The 23,633-nt window shown below is 38.8% G+C and overlaps 1 protein-coding gene across 1 annotated transcript in view; it reads right to left on the bottom strand.

Moving 5' to 3' along the window:
- GOLPH3 (golgi phosphoprotein 3) overlaps window positions 1-23,633 on the bottom strand; it is a 50,135-nt gene that overhangs the window by 2,750 nt on the left and 23,752 nt on the right. Inside the window, exons 2-3 of the mRNA XM_006055808.4 lie at window positions 13,330-13,461; window positions 10,226-10,340 (exon numbers count right to left, since the gene is read on the bottom strand). Coding sequence (XP_006055870.1) covers window positions 10,226-10,340; window positions 13,330-13,461 — 247 coding nt within the window. The remainder of the gene's footprint in view (window positions 1-10,225; window positions 10,341-13,329; window positions 13,462-23,633) is intronic.

Here is a 23,633-nt window from a genome sequence, read left to right as displayed (position 1 = left end):
CTGTCTATGCACATTCCCTTTCAAGACAGAAACACTAAAAATCAAATATTTTTCACTAAAACAATTTTTTTCCTTATAGAAGACTAGAAGGAAATACATCAAAATAATCTTGATTATTTTGGGGATTATATGTGACAAATTTTCTTTCTTGTATTTTCTGTATTTTTCAAATGAATCTCCGATGAACATGTAACCATTTGAGTAATTTGAAAAAGAAACTATAGTAAGTTTCTAAACTGGGACATGGTAGAGATCAACCACAAGCACTTATTATATACAAAAGCTGTAAGACTGAAATTTCCTACTGTTGAGAAAAAGCACTGTCCTACTGTCTACTACAGCAGTCGTTAACTACTGGGTTGCCCAAAAAGTTCCTTTGGTTTAAGTGAAAATAAAGGACACATTTTTCACATTTTCATTTTCACTAGGAACTTTATTGAACAACATATTCACCATTTTGTTCCACTCCCGTCTGCCATTTTTCAGGCGACTTCATAATTGCATCTTTCCAAATTTATCTTTTAGAGCAAAGAACTGTTCCAGGTGCCTCTTACAGTCTTCCAGGGAACTGAAATTTTTTCCGTTAAAAGCATTCTGTAAAGACCGAAATAAACGGAAATCTGAAGGTGCACTGTCTGGGGAATATGGCGGACAAGTCAGAACTTGCCGGCCAAGCTGTGACAGTTTCTGGCTGGTCATCAAAGAAACATGCTGTTATCCTGATGGAAGATTACACGTTTTCTGTTGACTAATTCCTGGTGCTTTTCATCAAGTGCTGCTTTCAGTTACTGGTCTAACTGGGAACAGTACTTGTTGGAATTAATCCTTTGGTTTTCCAGAAGGAGCTCATAACGGAGACCCCCCTTCCAACTCCACCACATACACGATACCACCTTCTTTGGAGAAGCCCAGCCGTGGTGTGGTTGGCGGTAGTTCATGCCACGTGCCCTCATCTTCTGTTTCACACTACTGTACCACATCTGCTTCTCATGACCACGACAATTTATTTTAAAAGCAGAATGTTTTCCTTACGTTTCAGTAGAGAATTGCATGCAAGGAAACGGTCAAGAAGTTTTTTTCACTTAACTTATGTGGAACCCAAACATCAAAACAATTAATATAACCAAGCAGGTACAAATTATTTTTAACACTTGATTTGGATATTCTGGGTATGTCCACTATGTCCCATGTGGAATAACACTGACTGTTCTCAATTAATGTCTTGATTTGATCTCTATCAACTTCAACTGGCCACCTGACCATGGAGCATCACCCAGCAGAAATTTCCAGGATGAAACTCTGCAAACCACTTCTGACACATTCAGTCTCAGCATCTTCTCCAAACACTGCACAAACCTTCTTTTTTTGCATTTCAGTTTTTACCCGTTCTTGAAATAATAAAATAATAACATGCCAAAAATATTGCTTTTTTCCTTCATCTTCACTATTAAAATGGCTAGACAAAAATTCAATTTTGATAAGTTTTTTTTTTAAGTGTTCACTGATATGACAGCTGTCATAATACAATCTAACAAAACTGTTTCAAATGAAGTTAAAGGCAACTAAGAGCTACTAGAGCCAGCTTATAGAAAAAAAGAACAAATCTTTTGGCCACCCCAGTATACACAGCTATTATATTTAAACTAATTTAAAAATTCAGAATTCCCTTGTGGTCCAAAGGACTCCATGCTTCCACTGCAGGGGGCCTAGGTTTGATCCCTGATTGGAGAGTTAATATCCTGCAAGCCATACAGCCAAATATATAAGAAGGGAAAACAACTCTGTTCCTCAGCTGCCCTAGCCACTTTCAAGTGCTATTAGCCAGTTTCAAGTACTCATTAGCCAAGTGGGGCAAGAGGCTACTGAATGGACAGCACAGAAAGAGAACATTTCCATCGTCACAGAAAGCTCCATACTAGTGTTCAAAGTCATTTTGCCATGACTTAACACTAAAGAATATGGAGCTATGACTAAGTAATCAGTCTTAAAAGTGAAGTCACTCAGTCGTGTCCGACTCTGCGACCCCGTGGACTATAGGCCACCAGGCTCCTGCATCCATGGGATTTCCCAGGCAAGAATACTGGAATGGGTTGCCATTTCCTTCTCCAAGGGATCTTCCCGACCCAGGGATCGAACCCAGGTCTCCCGCCTCTGAGCCACCAGGGAAGCCTAAGTAATCAATCTTGGACTTACCTTTTTACCGTTTGAGAGAAACCTAACTGAGCCTACTACTGCCCAAGCCTACCACCTAAAGGCACATCTTAGGCAGCAGAGCAGAAGATCTCAAGCAGAGCAAAGGACTAACACTGTTCAAAAGGCAGAGATCCGAGTTGGAGGAAGCTAAGGCAACTGCGATATGCAAGGCAGTCCTAGGAAAGAGAGGACTATGCAAAGTAAGAGCTCTAGAAATCCACATGGTGTTTTCACTTAGGTGTGATGAAAAACGAAGGCACATGGGTTAAGATGACAAAGTCCACAAAGGTAAAAATAATGTGGGGGGGGGGGGGGGGCGGGGAGGCCAGGGGCACTATCATAAAGCTGTAGGGTGAACAATACCAAGAGTTCACAGAGGGTTAGGAAAAATCTGAGTGCCAACTGGCTTAAGTGGAAAGGTCTCACTGAACACCAGGACATTTAGAAAGAATTCCAAAAGGATCACATCTTCGTATTACGGCTAAACCAGGCCTTCAGTAAAGGCTATTGCAGACCCAGCCTAACAAAGCTTACAACAAACTGATCCACAAGTTAACTGCCTAGCAAAACAAATTTCAACAGTCTTTAAAGACAAACAAAATTCAGCACACAACAACATGGCAGTCACAGTGCCTAGCCATCTAATAAAAATTACTAGTCTTGTAAAGAAGCAGTTTTGTGACCCAAAACTAAGGGGTGGGTGGCGGGGGTGGGGGGGATCAACAGAAACCGTCAACCAGGGAGTTAGTTCCCTGGTGGACCAGTGGTTAAGACTCCACACTTCCACCACAAGGGATGCAGATTCAATCTCTGATTGGGAAACTAGGATGGCAAAACTCAGCACAAAGAAAAAGAGAGAGAGAGAGAAAACAAACTTTTCAAATAAAAAACCATGGCAAATCAGCTTCCACCAAAAAAAAAAAAAAAAAAAATCACTGCATTCAATTTTCTTGATAACTTCAAAAATGAAAAGAGCTGAAATATATCTGGGGCCTTATTAGATTTTAAAACTCAACAGTACAAAAGAAAAATATAACTCAGTAATAAATGAAATTCTACTTGTTTTCAATTTTTGGTATCAAATTAGCCCACACCTACATTTAATGTTAAAAAATCATTAACAAAAACAAAAAAGAAAAACCACAAACAGCAACTTGAGGAAGCACTATAGCACAGTAAAAAGGTTGTAAGAGCAAGTTCTGGAGCCAGACTACTTGGATCTAAATCCCAACTTGGTCATTTCCTCACTGTGCAACCCTGGGCAAAACTTCTCTATTCCTCTGTATCCACTATGTAAAGCAACGAAAACAACTCTTTCCAGCTCATAAGGGTTATTATGAAGATTAAGTTAAAGATATATTAAGTTCTTAGAACAGAGACTGGTACAAGGCACGTTCTCAATAAACATTAGCTATTATCTACCCGCGTGCAACAATCAGCACTTTGGCAGCAAGAATTTATCCTATTAATAATATCTTAATAATAATAATAATAATATCCCATTATTAATAGGATAAAATCATATGAGGTACTGAGAATGCAGTATTAGTAAGACATACTTCAAACTATACAAATTTTAAATCAAGTGAAGGGAAAAAGACTCATAATATAACTAACAGTACTGGCTAGAATAGATGTAAATAAGGCCATAAAAACAGTATGAACCAAAAGCCCAGAGGAATAAGAAATTACCTGAGTTTGATTTTAAAGGGCACACACCTTTTCAAGGTTAGTCATGGCGTTCATTTTTTTTTCACTGTTGTACCAACCCACTATCTCCCCAATAAATGCTTGCCTGCTCTACCTTTCACCAGTTTGGGTTTCGTTTTTTTTTCTAATGTCACTGGCAGGTGGTAGGCAGCCTAAGACACTAGGCAAGAATTGGCTAGGCTGTGTTTTCTGACATTCTTACATGACTTTGGGAAACTTAATAAACATAAAATAATAAACAGCCAAATTTACAAAAGCCCATAAAAAATTATAGTTCAAATCTAGAGTTAATTAACTATACTTATAATAATAATCTGTCAGTTATCAAAGAAGTACTATTCCCTGGCAACTCACTAGTCAATCAGGAGGGTATTCGAGGTCTCAGAAAACCATCTATTCTCAAATAATGGGGGATGAGGGAGATTTTTAAGATTATTCTGAGAAACTCACAGATTTTTTCTTTGCAGACCTAAAAAAAAGAATCCCTCCAGTGCTGGTATACAGTGACTTTTCCCCCTCTCATTGGAAATAAATGGGTATTAGCTGTTTATAACATAGTACAAGAAGTCATGCTAAGAAAGTTTATCCACATCTTACCCACAATTAAAGCTTACACTGCAATCAAGAGAACAAGTATGCTTACAAGTTCGTGTGACATATTTCTCAAATCTAAAATATGTTAGCTTAGTTTAGTGTTGCTACTAAAAAAGAGAAGAGCCTAAAATAATGTGTTCCATTTGTGACTGGACCTTCTCACCGGCAATCATTTCTGCCTCAGAGGAAGTAAAAAAAAAGGACTCAGACATCATCTTTTGAAGCAATTCCCTAGAAAAGGGCAAATCTTGTGTGTTCACTCCAACAAAAATGTTTTTCAGATCTCCTCAGAAATATTTTTAAAATGAAATTCCCTAAGCAGAAAACTGAACAAGTATAGGTAACATGTAAATATTGTTTAACACTACTTTGACTACTTCAAAAAAGGCAAAATAAAATAACTGAGTGGTCAAAGTGTCTTGGCATCCTGACATTTCTATCTTTTAGTCTACTGGGCCTTTTGTTCAATTTTATTTTTTAATTTTTGTTTTAGTTGATTTACACTTGTGCCTTTTATTTTCAAATAACTAAATTAAGCTAAATATAAAGAATAACGTTACCCCTGAGATTAGCATATTTAAGACAACAGTATAACTGGCATGAGAGGAGGTGAGCTGGGTAAGTGAAGAGAAGATACAGCAGAGGTGTGTTAACCCACATGTGCTGTGTGTGCTCACTCAGTCGTGTCCAAGTCTGTGACCCCACAGGCTTAGCCCACCGGGCTCCTCTGTCCGTGGGGATTCTCCAAGCAAGAATACTGGAGTGGGTTGCCATGCCCTCCTTCTAGGGGATCTTCCCAACTCTGGGATTGAACCCAGGTCTCCTGCACTCCAAGTGGATTCTTTACAGTCTGAGCCACCAGGGAAGCTCAGAGGTTTAACCTACACTATCTACTAAAGATTTAGCCCCTTCATTTTAAGCAGATGTTGAATGTCTCTTAAATACACTGCAACAAACCCCCAATGAACGAATACTATTCAAAATTCTAGATTACAAGATGTTACTATGACCTGTATTGTCATTCATCCTATATCATTTACTATGTGAAAAGACTTATAAGTTATATAAGCATATTTTAAATGTATACATTTATAGTTCATTTTTTTAAAGAAGGAAACTGAGAAGTTTACACAGTTCTTTAAAACGTTTCTTATATCCCACTGCCCAACAATTACTTCAGTGAAAAGAACACACTGGCAGGCACCTAAATAATTTCACTATAAAAAACTTCCATCTTCACATCATATTATCAAAAAAAGCAGCTGTGTTCATAAATTTGGCACTCCAGTGACATCTTGTGACCAAACTGATCAACTACATGTTTAAGACTTCAGAAAGCAAAAAGGCTATTCTCAAAATGGTAGTCTTTAAATAAACTTTTTAGTCTTTGCCTCCAATATATAAATTTTTTAATTAACAAGATATATAACTAATATCTGAAAATTGGTAGTTTTAACAGGCATATATACACTGCTGAGCACCGAAGAATTGATGCTTTTGAACTGTGGTGCTGGGGAAGACTCTTGAAGAGTCCCTTGGACTGCCAGGAGATCAAACCAGTCAATTCTAAAGGAAATCAGTCCTGAATATTCATTGGAAGGACTGATGCTGAAGCTCCAATACTTTGGCCACCTGATGCAAAAAGCTATTTCATTTGAAAAGACCCCAATGCTGGGAAAGACTGAGGGCAGGAGGAGAAGGAGGCGACAGAGGATGAGACAGTTGGATGGCATCACTGAATCAATGCTCATGAGTTTGAGCAATCTCCAGGAGATAGTGAAGGACAGGAAGGCCTGGTGTGCTACAGTTCATGGGGCTTCAAAGAGTCAGACACAACTGAATGAATGAACAACAACAGTATGTACACCACAAATAATAGTAAGATGAACTCCTGGATAGTCAACCTCCCACCCCAGGTAAAGAAGAAAGCTTTACTCCAGACTTCTTTATGCTGAAATTACAAGTCATTCCTATTATACATCAGGACTTTACATGCTTTTCTTGTATCTTCTCCGCCTCAGAGGTAAACCATAAGACCAACATAGGTTAATCATTCTTTGTTCTTTACATACAATCTCACTTCCTATGCATATGTATCCCTCAACAATACAGTACAATACATGGTTTTGAAAACCCAGAAACAAGAACAGAGTTAGCTGTGTAAGGACAGGCCCACCAATTTTTACCATGCCCTCTTCTTGTCCCTCTGAACAGGAACACTTTCTTCTGTCTCATTTTTGCCCTTCAAAGGCCCAAACCAAGTTCCACTTCCTCCAATTACTAAAGCTCCCAAGGATTTGTTTTCTCTGGGGTAATGCACTTATGGCAGAAAGTGAAGTAGAACTAAAGAGTCTCTTGATGAAAGTGAAAGAGGAGAGCGAAAAAGTTGGCTTAAAGCTCAACATTCAAAAAACTAAGATCATGGCAACCAGTCCCATCACTTCATGACAAAGAGATGGGGAAACACTGGAAACAGTGTCAGACTTTATTTTGGGGGGCTCCAAAATCACTGCAGATAGTGACTGCAACCATGAAATTAAAAGACACTTACTCCTTGTAAGGAAAGTTATGACCAACCTAGATAGCATATTCAAAAGCAGAGACATTACTTTGCCAACAAAGGTCCATCTAGTCAAGGCTATGGTTTTTCCAGTAGTCATGTATGGATGTGAGAGTTGGACTATAAAGAAAGCTGAGCGCAGAAGAATTGATGCTTCTGAACTGTAGTGTTGGAGAAGACTCTTGAGAGTCTCTTGGACTGCAAGGAGATCCAACCAGTCCATCCTAAAGGAGATCAGTCCTGGGTGTTCACTGGAAGGACTAATGTTGAAGCTGAAACTCTAATACTTCGGCCACCTGATGCAAAGAGCTGACTCATCTGAGAAGACCCTTATGCTGGGAAAGATTGAGGGCAGGAGGAGAATGGGACGACAGAGGATGAGACGGTTGGATGGCATCACTGACTCAATGGACATGAGTTTGAGTAAACTCCGGGAGTTGGTGATGGACAGGGAGGCCTGGCGTGCTGCAGTTCATGGGGTCACAAGACTGAGTGACTGAACTGAACTGAATGCACTTACAGAAAATCATACCATTAAACTCTAATCTGTTATTAGAAATATACAATTCTTGCCCAAATGGATTTTAAGACTTAGTATGGTAGCATTTCATTTTATGTTTTATAGTACTTACATCAGTACTGCTGCAATAACTGGTATTTGATACCACTTATTATCTTGAAGCAACTAAAAAGTTTTACATTAACAAGCTAACCCACAGAACTGAACACTTAAAAATGGTTAAAATGTTGTTAGGTAGGATATAATTTTTTATTTAAAAAAATCAGCAAGCACTATCAGTACTTTAGCTGGGAAGAAGGTATTTTCTTAATTTAAAAGAAATGTGCTCTTTCTCCCACTCCAGATTCCTTTCTTTTATGCTAAAATTACTAATCATTCTTATTGTACATCAGGAACATGCAACCAAAGTACTACAGGTAATAGTATTTTGGCATTAACAGCCATACTGAACTTCACAGGATGCTGTTTAAAAAAATTTTTTAAAGGTACTTTCTAAGTATTAGCTTTCTGGTTTACACAAGTTCCTAACTTAAATGGGCCCTGTTTCATAAAGTCTTAATTATATTTACTACTTCTGAGAAACAGTTATAGACTTCTGCCCTCCTTTCACTCCTTAATCAGATAAGAACAGTGCATACCAGCTCAAGTTGAAAACCATGTTCAATTATCATATAAATTGAGTACTGGATAAGCTACATGCAAAAAACATTACATTAACATGTAAAGTCTAAGAAGTATATAGTCACCTTAAACGGTAAGATTCAACTCTTTGCAAGTCATACTCCCTGCATGGCATGTGCACATGACAAGCATATAAACTATCAAAGGAAATCTGGTGGTCTAAGATATATTATTCAACCACATCCCCGTGTGACGTTAGCACATACAATGTAAGATAAAGAGATCATTGATGGAGGGAGCATCCAGAAACACCTTCACAGTGTTAAGTTGCACCAAAGTGGCTATCAAAAATACTGACTTAAGGCAAGACCCACTAAATACCACAAAAAGAACTTTAGCACTCTTACTTCCCAAAAAAGCTAATGACAACTTTAAGAAATGCTCTTTTTGGTCAGTTGAGAATCTAATTACAAATTCTAATTTGCATACCATACGTCGTACACAATGGCAGCAATGGCAGTATACAACACAAGCAGGACACAAAGACTCCAGAGAATGCAGAAATAGTCTGTCAGGGTACAGTTAGAAGTTATCAACACTTCTATTTTCATCTGGAAAATCACATTTGCTAATTTTTAACATGTAAAGTTAATATTCATACCCTCACTGAGCCTTGTCAATGGCTACGGTTTGCCAAACAGATGGAAGGCTCACGCAGAAAGGGCTGACAGTGTTCTGAGCGCTGTGACACAGTGCTGGTACATGCTGGGTAAGCAGCTAGTTTTAACTAAACAAACTTTCATCAAATGGGTAAAGTAATTTTAAGATTTCCTACAATAAAAAAATTGGAATTGAACACACCACCACCATCACAAGCACAAAGAAGGAAAAAGGGTCACATTAAAGTTTATCTTACTCAATGAGGTAAAAAGAAAATTTATCAACAGATCTACCAGAGTGTGGGCCAAAACAACCTCTCAAAATTACCAAGACAATCTTGTGAAAATTTATGTTCTTTACCAAAAAGAAGAAAGAATGAACTCTGCCAGAAGTGTAAAGTACTCATTTATTGCTCTATTAGCTAGGTTTGGAATATGTATATTTATGTTTCAAAAAACATGCAAAACTCAATCTTTTACTGATACAAGAACATCTTCATAATGCAACTATAACTTTAGAAATTCCATTGATAAGTGAGAAAAATGACATCATGTTAATTACTAATCTCTGATAACCTCCAAATGTTTTTGAAAGGTACTCTAAATAGTAATACATTTGGACATGAAATGAGCATAAATATACATAGAAACTATGTTTTATATAATAGTAGAGAGGAAGAGCAAGGTAACTCAGGTCCTATACTCAAGGAGTTCACTATCTAGTAGGTTAGACAAATATACAAGCAACTTTAAAATAAATGTAGTCATCAGTGCTATCAACAGGTAGCTGTCCTTCATATGCCTGTACTTCCGGTCTCCTTCAAGTTAGGGGAGGCCATGTGACTTGCTCTGACCAATGCAGCCTGAACCACACAACAGTTCTGAGCAGAAATTTAAGAGCCCAGGTGATCTTTACACTTTTCTTCTCTTTACACTAGTGACTGACAATGCTCCAGATGGTGGCAGCTCATCTGCCTGGCTGCCAAAGTGAGAATGAAGTGGTCTGTGACTGATTTGTACAGCATGAGTGAGAAATGAGCTTCTGTCTTAAGCCACTGAGGTTTTAGGGTTGTTTGTTTACACAGCTTAACCTAGCCCATCCAGAATAAGGTAGCATGAAATAATTTTGACAAAGAATGACAGGAGCTCTAAGGAAGTATACATAATCTCAGTCCACCTGCTGTCTCATTAAAGGTGATGAAATTTTAAAAACCACTGTTTTCCCCATTTAGTGACTAATTCGCTCTCAAGTTTGTCTACCACTAAACAAATCTGTGACTATTTGCCCAAGTTCCTTTCAAAAGGATTTTAAATTTTTACAAAAACCTTTCCAAGAATTCAGTTTTCAGCTTATACACAGAAGCTTACCGCTAAGTAATTCAATCCAGTTTTGGACCGTTTCTGGAGGCTGCGTCTCCTTAACGTGCTTCAGAGCTTCATCAAGAAGAACATCCCCTGTTGGAGCATCTGACTTACAAATCACCTACAATGTAATCAATAAGAATCACATGATCTATTTGATCTCTTTAGATAAAAAAAAAAAAATTATGTAAACATTTCACCATGCTTAAAGCTCCAAGTGTTCACACAGTTATCAAAGTTCAGATTTTAAATTAATTCCATATTAAGAAAATCCAGTATTTAACCTAACCAGATTAGCCACAATCATAAATGAAAATATAACATAAATGAAAATGTGCCTTAATGAGTAAAGCAAAATGGTAGAAGAGTTTATACTCATTGCAATTCCCTTCACTGCTAAACCTTGGGCTATGTGATACAGAAATTCATTTTTCAAACATTTATTAGTTACAGAAACAGACTCAATTACATATCAGAATTTGGTATATAATAAAGGTGACATTTCACATAGACATTACTAAAACAACTGGCTAAAAAATTAGAGGTAAAAAGTAAGACTTGGCTCCTCAGAGCTTATACTGCAATAAAAGATAGATTTAAATATGAAATATAATTGAGAGAATGAGAAAGTTTTCTCAAAACTGTGACAACCAGCAGAAACCCTGGAAATACCAACAGGTTCGATTACATAAAGATTTTAAATACTACAAAACATTAAGTTAAGATAGATATAGAATCCACTTGAAGAACAGAACAAACCAAGGGACTTCCCTAGTGGTCCAGCAGTTAAGACTCTGTGCTTCCAAAGCAGGGGACGTGGGTTCCGCCCCTGGTCAGGAAACTAAGACCCCACATGCTGTGTGGTGCAAAAGAGTAGAAAAATCCAGAAGTAGGGGATGACAGAAGAAAACACTACACGGCTTTAGAGTTTTTTAAAGCCTTCCATGACACTCTTGGCTAAACAAATCTCTAGCTGAAATTCTGTAATATCAAAGCTTAATTTGTTATATTATTGATACTGTTAGCTATTAAAATATTATGAAATTTAACAATATTATTTTTAAAATGGGAGTCTTCTTGAAAACTTGTCATTGACAGCATGTCCTTTTCTTTTTGATCAATCTTAGCACATTATTGACTGGGGGATTTCGGCAAAAACTGACCCCTGTGGCAAGTGATTTGATGTGTAAGTGAATACTGAAACATCTCTAGTCAATAACGTTCAGGTACAAAAGACTAATGTATTAATATGTCTCTGGTCAATAATGAGCTATAAAAGGTTAAAGAGAATATAGTATCTATTTAGGAGACAACATGACCCAATGGAAATATCATTAGAGCCAGAAATACAAGCCACGAATCTATTTTTAAATTGTTTAGTATTTACATTTAAAAAGAAAAATAAGTACAATTAATTTTAGTATATTTGATTTAACCCACCATAGCCAAAATATTGACATGTAATTGAGATATTTCATTCTTATTTTTCCACAGTAAGTCTTCAAACAGCCAGTGTGTTTTTATTTACAGCATGTCTCAATTTGCATGACTCACATTTCAAGTGTCTATTTCACAGACATGTGGCTGGTGGCCACCATACTGGACAGAGCAGATATAGAACCCTTTCATTATCACAGAGAGTTCGACTGGAGAGTGCTATTCTGGGCCATGCTTGTAGCTGGGTGTCAGAATAAGAAAAAATAAAAAGCCCTGGGATAAAAAGTTGTATGTCTATATGCTGTGGTCATGCCACCACTTCTTACTTCCCATTAACTCCCGAAATCGATTGCCATCTGGCCTCAACACTGCATTGCCCATCATTCTGAGACAGGTGTCAGGATTATAATAAACTGGGTATAGTTGGATATTTTTTCTTAGGTCAGGGATCCATAATATTAATGTAACATTACTTGTAATTTTTATTACTATTAGTAATTAATGTATATATTTCACTGATAATTAAAAATTCCTAAGGTTTTTGTCCCCCATAAATCTATGGTTGCACAGTAAAATGGAAATAAAAATTATATTCTGCTTTATGACAAATATCTAAAACAATAATTTTCAAAATTAATCTCATGCCAGTTCATTTGACTCTACTTTAAATGACTAAATTTAATTTTAATATTCCATGAGGAATATTTCCTGCTATACCACGTCTACTGTGTATATAATTTTCAAAAATATATTCTTTCCCATAGGATTATTATTCTATCTGGTATATCAATCAAAAAATGTTCAGTTTTCACCCTAAAGCATTTTGGATTTCATCATAACACAATGCATTATGAAAAAAATAGTTTTGAAACACCCTACATCCCCCAAGAAACAATGACAGACGAAGAGAAATGGCCTTGAATATTTTAGACTAAAATGAAAGTTAAAAATTCTAGAAACTAGTCAATAACACCTATATTAACACAGACCATAACAATGGAGAGGAGGAGATCTGAAAAGTATTTGTATTCTGGCAGAAAGATCAATTGCCTATGGGTGGTTAATTTGCACAGTATCACTTTTGAGTAGTTATGTCAAGTCTTCCAAATCATGGTTTTCAGAAATAGCAAATAAAGTTTGGGAGTCTTTTTGAATATGCAGGATGCAACGGCCAATGATCCTAAAAATGAATTACATTACTCATTATGTACAAAGAACCAAAAAAATCAAAGATGAAAAAAAAAAAGGAAAAAAAAGATATGGAATCATGATTCAATAAAGACTTAACTTTAAAATCAACTTATTTAACTTCTGAAAGCTATTAGTAAAACAACATGGTTCTACTGTATAATACAGGAAACTTATTCAATATCCTTCGATAAGCCACAATGGAAAAGAATATAAAAAACAATGTACAGGACCTCAGACCTATCCAAGAGGCTGTCTCCTGGGCTACAGTCTTCAGTAAGGTCCTCAATAAAACTTAACTTGAAATTAAAAAAAAAAAAAAAAAGAATATATGTATACATATAACTGAATACAATATAGCAGGAATTAGCACAGTGTAAATCAACTATACTTCAATAAAATAGAAAACTATTAGTAGAAACATTCTTCATCTTTAGGCAGCACAAACTCTTCAAAAAGGCTATGTTACATAGGCCCCCTCTTACCTTTCTTGTTAATAGACTTTTACGTCTCATTCCACAAGCCTCTAGCTGTAACCTTCCTCTCAATGCTAATTCAATCAACATACAGCCACGTAATCCAGATGATATACAGTCATTCCAAAACGATGTGTAACCCTATTTAAAAAAGAGAAAACAAAAGAGTTAATTTACTTTGGAGTCAAGAAAATAAGTATTTTTTAGCCAAAGCTATTTCTCGTGCCTTTTACCTTTCATATCTTTCTCTAATTAAAATCAAAATACTGAAAAAATACAAGTACTATACATTATTAAACTAGGATTTTCAAGAACTTACTGTCTTTTCACCACTTTCTTACAAGTAACTTTGGAAGTCACTAAGTTATGTGCTAATTAGGCCCTTTCAGACTTCAGGGCTCACCCATTCAGTTAACCTCAGATCATAGTGGTTTACAACATGGGCAAAAGCAGCAGCTCAGGAAAAATAATCTAGTCCAATGTGGCCTCATGCAGAATTAGAACATCATTCAATGCTGTTTAGGATAAAAACACAAGGTTAAATTTAGATGAATATATCAGAAAACTTAGGCATGGGGTCATGCCTAGTACTCTGAATAACATACTGTAAAGCAATCAGATTCCGGCACCTCCCAACACACAACCCCAGGAGAAATTTAAGGGCAATAACCAAGGTGGATAAAAAAGCTGGACAAAATGAGACTGATAGGTATCTAGGGATTTGGGAATACTCAAGTGAAAACAGGCACTCTTTGAGAGCTAACAACTGGGTCTGTCCAAATTACAAAGCCATGAAGAGTTGCCAACTACTAAAGTACTCTACTTCCCAGGTGGCGTCAGTGGTAAAGAATCTGCCTGCCAATGCAGGAGACCCAAGAGACGTGGGTTTGATCTGTGTTGGGAAGATTCCCTGAAGGAGGAAATGGTTACCCACTCCAGTATTCTTGCCTGGAGAATTCCATGGACAGAGGAGCCTGGCAGGCTTCAGTGAGTACTCAACTCTGAAGAGAAATCAGCAGCTGTCTCTAGTCCTGTTTAAAACTCAGAATAAGGTAACATACAATTTTGGTGGGAGGGAAAACAGGTCAGAAGATTCTTTGAAGAAAAGAGGGTCTAGACTCAGGGTTATAGGGCTCTGTTGGGGTCAGTCTTGGTGCTCTGCCAGGCCACCGTGGGCAGCTTGTACTTAAGACGATGCCTGACTATCACGGTCCACGCGACTTCACTTTTGACACAGGAACTTAAATGGCGAAGCTACCCTTCTGAGAATGAAGGCTTTGAGAAAATTAGAGTTTAGACTAAGGGAGCCACAAGGAGATCAACATTAAGAAGCAGGTTTACAGGACTTTCCTGGTGGTCCAGTGGATAACACACCACACTCCCAATGCAGGAGCCCAGATTCAATCCTTGGTCAGGGAGGTAAATCACACATGCCAAAACTAAGACCCAATGCAGCCATATAAGTGTGTGTGTGTTTGGTTGTTGTTGTTGGTTTTTTTTTTTTTTTTAATTTGTTTAAAAATAAAGAAGCCGGACTTCCCTGGTGGTATAGTGGGTAAGAATCTGCCTTCCAATGCAGGGACACAGGTTTGATCCCTGGTCCAGGAAGATTCCACATGCCATGGGCAACTAAAGCCCACATTTCTAGAGGCTGTGGGCCACAAGAAAAGCCACCACAATGAGAGGCCCGCAGGCCACAAAGATGAGTAGCCCCAGCTCATCACAACTACAGAAAGCCCATGCAGCGATGAAGACCCAAAACAACCAAGTACTTTATAAATAAATAAATATTTTTTTAATTTATATAAAAAATAAAGAAGCAGACTTAAATGTGAGGCAGGGGAAGCAGATATTGTTTAGATTTGAGGGGATTCTTTTAAACTTAGTTTTTTTTAGGGATCTGGTTAAATTAAGATCACTAGAGATTAGCTAAGTAGTTAATAAGACCAATAACTTAACAGATGTTAGGTAAAATCCATGGCTTGTGTATCCATCCAATACTATTAAAGCTCTAGGAAACCCAGAAATGGATTCACATGAAATCAAAGTTATAGCTATCTGGCTTCAACGGGCCTGGACATACAGATGGGAGTTCCCAGGTGAGCCTCTACAAACTATAAATAATAGAGTATACCTCATAAGACAGTGATGGATCAAGTACAGGACCATGCCCTGTCTCTGCAGCCTGGAAATTTCTGATGAACAGTACTTATTAGAAACTTAGGGACTTCCCTGGCAGTCCAGTGGTTAAGAGTCTGCCTTCCAATGCAGGGGGTGTGTATTCAATGGCTGGTCGGGAACTAAGATCCCTGCCTCAGGGCAACTAAGCCTGTATGAGGCCAGCAAAGATCCAGTGCAGCTAAAAACAATAAACAATAAAAATTAAAAGAATGATCGATTTCACCTTAGAAAAAAGGGAGAGGGGAGAATCTTACATTTGCTAGCAGACAACAAAATACACCTCAACTTCAACTGCCCTGAGAATAAAGGTATACCCAGAGAAGTTAGCAAAATGGAGTATTTAACAGGACTTCAAAGATTTACATGTAGTGAATGGCTTTTGGGCATTAACATTAAAGACGCATACTTAAACAGAATTGACTTCACGTGGGAAAACAGACAAATGGACATGGACAGTTCTGTACCAAAGCTTCCAGGACTCATACACAATATTCCAAAGATCAGTGAAGCCACCAAAACCATACCAAGCAGGCTGACGACACCTGCCAAAATCCACATCATAAAAGTATGATCAGGAATTAAGCAAGTTGCAGGAAGCAGGAGAGAAAAGGGGAGTTGTTACTTAGTCGCTAAGTCATGTCTAACTCTTTTGCAACCCCACGGACTCTAGCCCCGCCAGTCTCTGTTCATGGGATTCTCCAGGCAAGAATACCAAAGTGGGTAGCCATTCCCTCCTTCAGGGGATCTTCCTGACCCAGGGGTCGAACCTGTGTCTCCTGCATTGGTAGGCAGATTCTTTACCACTGAGCCATGAGGGAAGCCCATAGCTGAACAAAAATATTTTATATTACTGGATAAGATGGTGGCAATGCCATCCTTGAGAATTAAGTATATTAGAAGGAAAAGAACCAAGTGAATTTGGTCATGACCTAGGCCAGCAAGATTCTGCAATGAATCCATGTCACTTTTACACATACAAGCAAAACTACTGAAGCTGGGGCACCAGCTTAGATCCTGCCAAGTGCTAAAGAGCACTTCCATCTTTTAATCTCTAGTGCTAACCATACAACTACATTTTACTGATCTCCAGACATAAGTTTAGTCTCTCTATATGAGATGATGGAAGCTAACTAAACTTACTGTGGTAATCATTTCACCATATAGGCCTACTTCGGTTTGGTAAATATCAGAGATATCACAGAATTGTTTCCAGACCACAGGAACAAAGCCAGTATCACAAGAAGTGAGTCACACAAATGTTATGGCTTCCCAGTGCACATAAAAGTTAATATATACACTACACTATACTACTACTACTGCTACTAAGTCGCTTCGGTCGTGTCCGACTCTGTGTGACCCCACAGACAGCAGCCCACCAGGCTCCGCCATCCCTGGAATGCTCCAGGCAAGAACACTGGAGTGGGTTGCCATTTCCTTATAAACAAAAAAAAAGAAAATGTATATACCTTAGTTTTAAAATTCCTTATTGCTAATTTAAAAACACCTTTAATTTGTAAAACATATGGTATCTGTGAAGCACAGTAAAGCAAAGCACAATAAAATAAGGTATGCCTGCATGTGTAAATTAAACCACGATACTGTACACCTTAAATTTATACAGGGATGTATGTCAATTATTTCTCAATAAAACTGAGGGGGAGAAGTTGTATCTCTGGTATTGGGATGCATTTAAAAATAGATGGTATCTTGAAAGAAATACAGTATTATAGCTACTGCTGCTGCTGCTAAGTCGCTTCAGTCGTGTCCGACTCTGTGCGACCCCACAGACGGCAGCCCACCAGGCTCCCCCGTCCCTGGGATTCTCCAGGCAAGAATACAGGAGTGGGTTGCCATTTCCTCCTCCAATGCATGAAAGTGAAAAGTGAAAGTGAAGTCGCTCAGTCGTGTCTGACTCTAGCGACCCCATGGACTGCAGCCTTCCAGGCTCCTCCACCCATGGGATTCTCCAGGCAAGAGTACTGGAGTGGGGTGCCATTGGTTAACGTAAACCCATGGAAGAGAGGACAGACATGGGGCACAGGCCTCACAGGTGCACAGCAGTCAGATGAAGAACTGGCGTCTAACTTGTCAGTTACTAGGAGCCTTAAAACTTGGTCAGACTGGCTGACTGACCATCCAAATCTAGGCAGACCACCAATCTACCTGACTTCTCAGTGCGAAAGACTTCATCAGAGCAGGTAACACCACACCGGCCCGGGGATTTGTCCTCAGATAAAACACCACTCCTGAAACAATTACAAGGACTCGTGTTCTAAATAGGAAAGTTATATATTCAGGGCATGAATGTGTTTTTGCCCTAGTAAAAATCTTATACCGTATCTGTCAAAAGGGCAGTTCAGTTCAGTCGCTCAGTCACGTCCAGCTCTTTGCGACCCATGAAGAGCAGCACTCCAGGCCTCCCTGTCCATCACCAACTGCCAGAGTCTACCTAAACCCATGTCCATTGAGTCGGTGATACCATCCAACCATGTCATCCACTGCCGTCCCCTTCTCCTCCTGCCTTCAATCTTTCCCAGCATGAGGGTCTTTTCAAATGAGTCAGTTCTTCACATCAGGTGGCCAAAGTATTGGAGTTTCAGCTTCAGCATCAGTTCTTGCAATGAATATTCAGGACTGATTTCCTTTAGGATGGACTGGTTGGATCTCCTTGCAGTCCAAAGGACTCTCAAGAGTCTTCTCCAACACCACAGTTCAAAAGCATCAATTTTTCAGCACTCAGCTTTCCTTATAGTCCAACTCTCACATCCATACATGACTACTGAAAAAAACCACAGCTTTGACTACCCTAGCTTAATCCAAAAATAGGGTACTAGTATTCAAAGTTCAGGGTCACATGAAGGGAGAACCACTGGCCAGGCAATCAGCTTAGTGACAAAGCAGCAGCACTCCATTAGGAATACCAGTAGCCACAGGATCTTGAGGATGTCCTCTACTCACTGCAGAAGACTCAACTTCTGGGTCCTGAAGGAGGTTAGAGAACCACAAACACACAAAAAAAACTATATGGGGGCCCTACAAGTTTAAGATTGGGATCAGAATCAGCTATTCCTAAAATATAAGAATGGAAGAGGCAGAGATATGCCAAGTAGCAGTGGATCATACACTACCCCCACAAGAATCCAGAGAAACAGGATTTCATTAGGCCTGGGTCCAAAACAAGGGGAAACATTCAAGAACAGATGGTCCCATGAAGACCCTAACATGGCTGTCCTGGGGAGCTGAAATGCTAGAAAATCAAATCAGGCACATTTGAAAGTCATACCACATGCAGCTCACAAGTGTGTTAGTCACTCAGTCGTGTCCAACTCTTGGCAACCCCATGGACTGTAGCCTGCCAGGCTCCTCTGTCCATGGAATTCTCCAGGCAAGAATACTGAAGTGGGTTGCCATTTCCTCCTCCAGGGGATCTTTGCAACTCAAGGATCGAACCCTGGTCTCCTGCATTGAAGGCAGATTCTTTACTGTCTGAACCACCAGGGAAGCCTAAGTCTTCAACAAAATCAAGACTAGAATATAAGAGGCAGGCAATCAGAAAGCCCTGGAAGCTAATTCAAAGCACCTCTACTTGCCTTTTACCAAAATTTAATAATAACAACTAATGATAACCAGGTAGGTGGAGCCTTTCCCAACAGAATGCCAGCTAAATTGACTACAGAGTGCTCCCATCAATCTTACATTTTTGGTAACACTCAGCATCTGTGACTCAGACAAATGGCCAATCTTTAGGCAGACCTCACGAGAAGCTTGTAACTTTAAGTGGGATATATGACCTTTATCATACAGTATGCCACTCAGAAGCAAGGAGCAGAACAGAAAGAATGAAGGCACAGGAACGAATGAGGCAATGACACCAGGGACAAGCTCTGCCCTTCAGTGGGCAGTTCCAATATCTAAACGTAGGGGACAGAGAATACATGCAGTAATCTGACATTACTGCAGATCTAAGCAACAACCTCCAACACAACTTTTTCTCAGCGATGAGATAAAATTTACTTGGATCTTTATTTGCCTGATTCCCTTTTTCTTCTCAAGTGGCTCCACTTGGGAGGATTTCAAAGGGAAATGTTCACTGGGGCCCCTAAATATGCTAACACTGAATTCTCATCATTCAACTTTTGAGTTCCAGAATATTTAACCAGAAGCCTTTTATTGTTTAAGACTAACTGTTGTTAATATATGGACAAGGTATAGACAACAGTTTTCATATTTTACAAGCATGTTTCTGTTTTTATGAAATGACTAAAAACAACATATCTGTATATAATGTTTAATTCTATTGTCACCACTGTTTCAGAAATGGCACAGACTTTCCTCAGCAAAAGAAAATAACAGGTTTCCAAATACATTTGGGATTTACTATAGGTGGCGCTAGCAGTAAAGAACCTGCCTGCCAATGCAGGAGACAAGAGATGACAGTTCAATCCCTGCATCGGAAAGATCCCTTGGAGGGCACAGCAACACACTCCAGTATTCTTGCCTGAAGAAACTCATGGACAGAGGAGCCTGGTGGGCTACAGTCCACAGGGTCACAAAGTCAGACATGACTGAAGCAACTGAGCACACACGCACCAAACTCACTCCAAAAGTTGTACTACTGAGACCACTCTTGGCTCACATCCACCTTTTAGAAACTTGCCCTCTACAGATTTTACAGAAAGGGATGACTATTCTGCCAAATCTAATTGGACCAGGATGGGTACATTAAAGTTCTCCTCCTGGGAATCTGAACTTGGCACACAAAGGCTGCATCATTTAGGTGGGCATGGACAATAGAGATGTAACTGGTTATGTGGATTCAGAAGTCACTGGCCGTTCTTCACAAATGCAACCAGAGAATGATGATAAACAGAAAGGAACAGAAGAGAGACATGCAGGCATGAGAGAACATACAGTGTAAGGCAGACCCAGACATACACATAGAGACACAGAGAAAAGCATCCTAACAACAGCATTGTGCCTGTATCTTTGGGTTGTACCTCTAAACCTTATTTCCAAAAGATTGACCTGTATCTCCTTTCCTTAGGTTACTTGCAGAAATTTGTTCTTGCAAGCAGCTAACTTTTAGTAATGCCAAAAGGAATTTAATGAAATATTAAATCAGTGGTATCTGAAAAAGTTTGTGTATAGAAACTATAACTAAAAGATTCATCACAGGCTAAAAAAATATTATGCGTGGCCAAGGAATTCAAATTTGCATACATAAACTCCAGTACTTTGGCCACCTCATGCAAAGAGTTGACTTACTGGAAAAGACTCTGATGCTGGGAGGGATTGGGGGCAGGAGGAGAAGGGGACGACAGAGGATGAGATGGCTGGATGGCATCAGCAACTCAATGGATTTGAGTTTGAGTGAACTCCGGGAGATGGTGATGTTCAGGGAGGCCTGGCGTGCTGTGATTCATGGGGTTGCAAAGAGTCAGACACGACTGAACGACTGAACTGAACCTTTAGTTGTTATCAGAACACCAGTAAGTGTGATTGTGACAAGGGTAGTGGCTTACTGAAAACAAACAGCAGTCCCATCAACAAAACGAACCTGTCAGACAGCAAATTAGGGCTTGTGATTATCAAGTGCCACATTCCAATTAATCTCATCTAACTAGAAACAAATGAAATCCCAACATCATTAACCTTAAAAGACAGAAAATACATACACACTAAGAGACACATTAATAATTTACTTATACATCAAACCCAAACTAAGGGACACTCTATCAAATAATGATTAAAGAACTAAAGAAAACCACATTTAAAGAATTAGTGGGGTACTCGTACCCCACTGTTCATCGCAGTACTGTTTATAATAGCCAGGACATGGAAGCAACCTAGATGTCCATCAGCAGATGAATGGATAAGAAAGCTGTGGTACATATACACAATGGAGTATTATTCAGCCATTAAAAAGAATACATTTGAATCAGTTCTAATGAGGTGGATGAAACTGGAGCCTATTATACAGAGTGAAGTAAGCCAGAAAGAAAAACACCAATACAGTATACTAACGCATATATATGGAATTTAGAAAGATGGTAACAATAACCCTGTGTACGAGACAGCAAAAGAGACACTGATGTATAGAACAGTCTTATGGACTCTGTGGGAGAGGGAGAGGGTGGGAAGATTTGAGAGAATGGCATTGAAACATGTAAAATATCATGTATGAAATGAGATGCCAGTCCAGGTTCGATGCACGATACTGGATGCTTGGGGCTGGTGCACTGGGACGACCCAGAGGGATGGAATGGGGAGGGAGGAGGGAGGAGGGTTCAGGATGGGGAACACATGTGTACCTGTGGCGGATTCATTTTGATATTTGGCAAATCTAATACAGTTATGTTAAGTTTAAAAATAAAATAAAATTAAAAAAAAAAAAAAAGAATTAGTGGGAAAAATAACAATGACTCATTAATAAAAATAACGGTTCATCAAATATTGAACCTCAGTTAAGAGAATAAAATTCTTTAGTTAAAAAATATCACTGAATGAACCATATAATTACTCTTATTTTTTCCACTGTTTTCTTTTTCAACCTTTTATTTCCAGGAATTCTTTAAAAAAAAAAAAAAAAAGAGCTAATGCCTATTTTATATACTTCATTGAAAAAAGTTTATTTTAGGTTTCTTTTGTATTCTTGAAGTAAAACATGTTCAGCTAGTTCTAAAATGAAGTATCTCCTAAGGAAATGATCTAACCGAAGTCCAAGAATAAAAGAGATCACTGTTGTCCTTCTCTATTATTAATTCCTATATGGACGGTAGATCCAAAAATAACTGGAGAGGCGAAGAGAGGAAGAAAAACTAATCAACCTGTGTAGAAATTGCTCGAAAGAAAGAAGTATGGATGAATTAATTGATGCACTTGGGAAAAAGGTTAAAACGTCTTGTTTTCCTGGTTAATGCATAATACAAGTTGTGTTACTATCTGAAGGTAATTGGGAAACTATGATATATCTGCCAAAACTCATAAATGTTATACTAGCAACCATCTGTTTGAAAATAGGGGAATAAAGGTCTTTTTTTTCCTGTCCAAAGAAAAAAAGTATGACTGGGACTTCTCTGGTGGCATGGCAGATAAGAATCCACCTGCCAATGCAGGGGACACAGGTTTGATCCTTGGTCCAGGAAGGTTCCACAGCCTGTGAGCCACAGCTAATGAGTTTCTGTGCCACAACTACTGAAGCCCACATGCCTTAGGGCCAGCAACTCGCAACTAAGCCCAAGTGCTGCAATTAAAGAAGCCTGTGTGCCTACAGACCATGCTCCACAGCAAGGGAAGCCACCAGTGAGAAATCTATGCACCACAACTAGAGAGCAGCCCTCACTCTCTGCAACTAGAGAAAGTCTGCATGCAGCAATCAAGACCCAGCATAGCCAAAAATAAGTAAATGTAGCAGTGTGTATATGTCACACACACACACACTACGACTATAGTGAAAAGTTTACTAGAGGAGCTCAACAGTAGATGAGAGATGAGAAAGAGTCAATGAACTTGAATTTGAAGAACAAGATGAAAAGTAATGAAGAAAACAGGAAAAACCTCAGTGGGCTTCCCTTGTGGCTCAGCTGGTAAAGAATCTGCCTGTAATGCAGGCGACCTGGGTTCAATCCCTGGGTTGGGAGGATCTCTTTAAGAAGGGAAAGGCTACCCACTCCAGTATTCTGGCCTGGAGAATTCCATGGACTGTAGAGTCCATGGGGTCGCAAAGAGTCAGACATGACTGAGTGACTCCCACTTCACTTTCACTTCAGAGAGTAGTGTTCAAGCAAGCCTCCCAGTAGCGACAAGAGCCTCAAAAAGAGGAGAAAGCAGAAAAAATAGTAACTGAAAACTTCCCCAAATATGGTGAAAAATATTCATCGAAGATCCAGAGCATCATACCCAGATGCATCACAGTCAAACTGCTAACATTAAACAAAGAGTATATATTATATACTGGAAAAGCAACAAGAAAAAAACAACTTATCCCATTTAAGGGAACAATACAATTACCAGATAACCTCTCACTAGAAATACTGGAAACCAAAAGGCATTAGGATAACATATTCAGTGCTGAAAGAAACAAACTATCAACCAAGAATCTATACCCAGCAAAATACCCTTCAAAGCTGAAG

This window comes from Bubalus bubalis, chromosome 19, assembly GCF_019923935.1.
Source record: "Bubalus bubalis isolate 160015118507 breed Murrah chromosome 19, NDDB_SH_1, whole genome shotgun sequence".
In the NCBI taxonomy this organism is placed as follows: domain Eukaryota; kingdom Metazoa; phylum Chordata; class Mammalia; order Artiodactyla; family Bovidae; genus Bubalus; species Bubalus bubalis.
The sequence above is the reverse complement of the archived record's forward strand: the minus strand, read 5'-3'. Positions and strand labels throughout refer to the sequence as shown.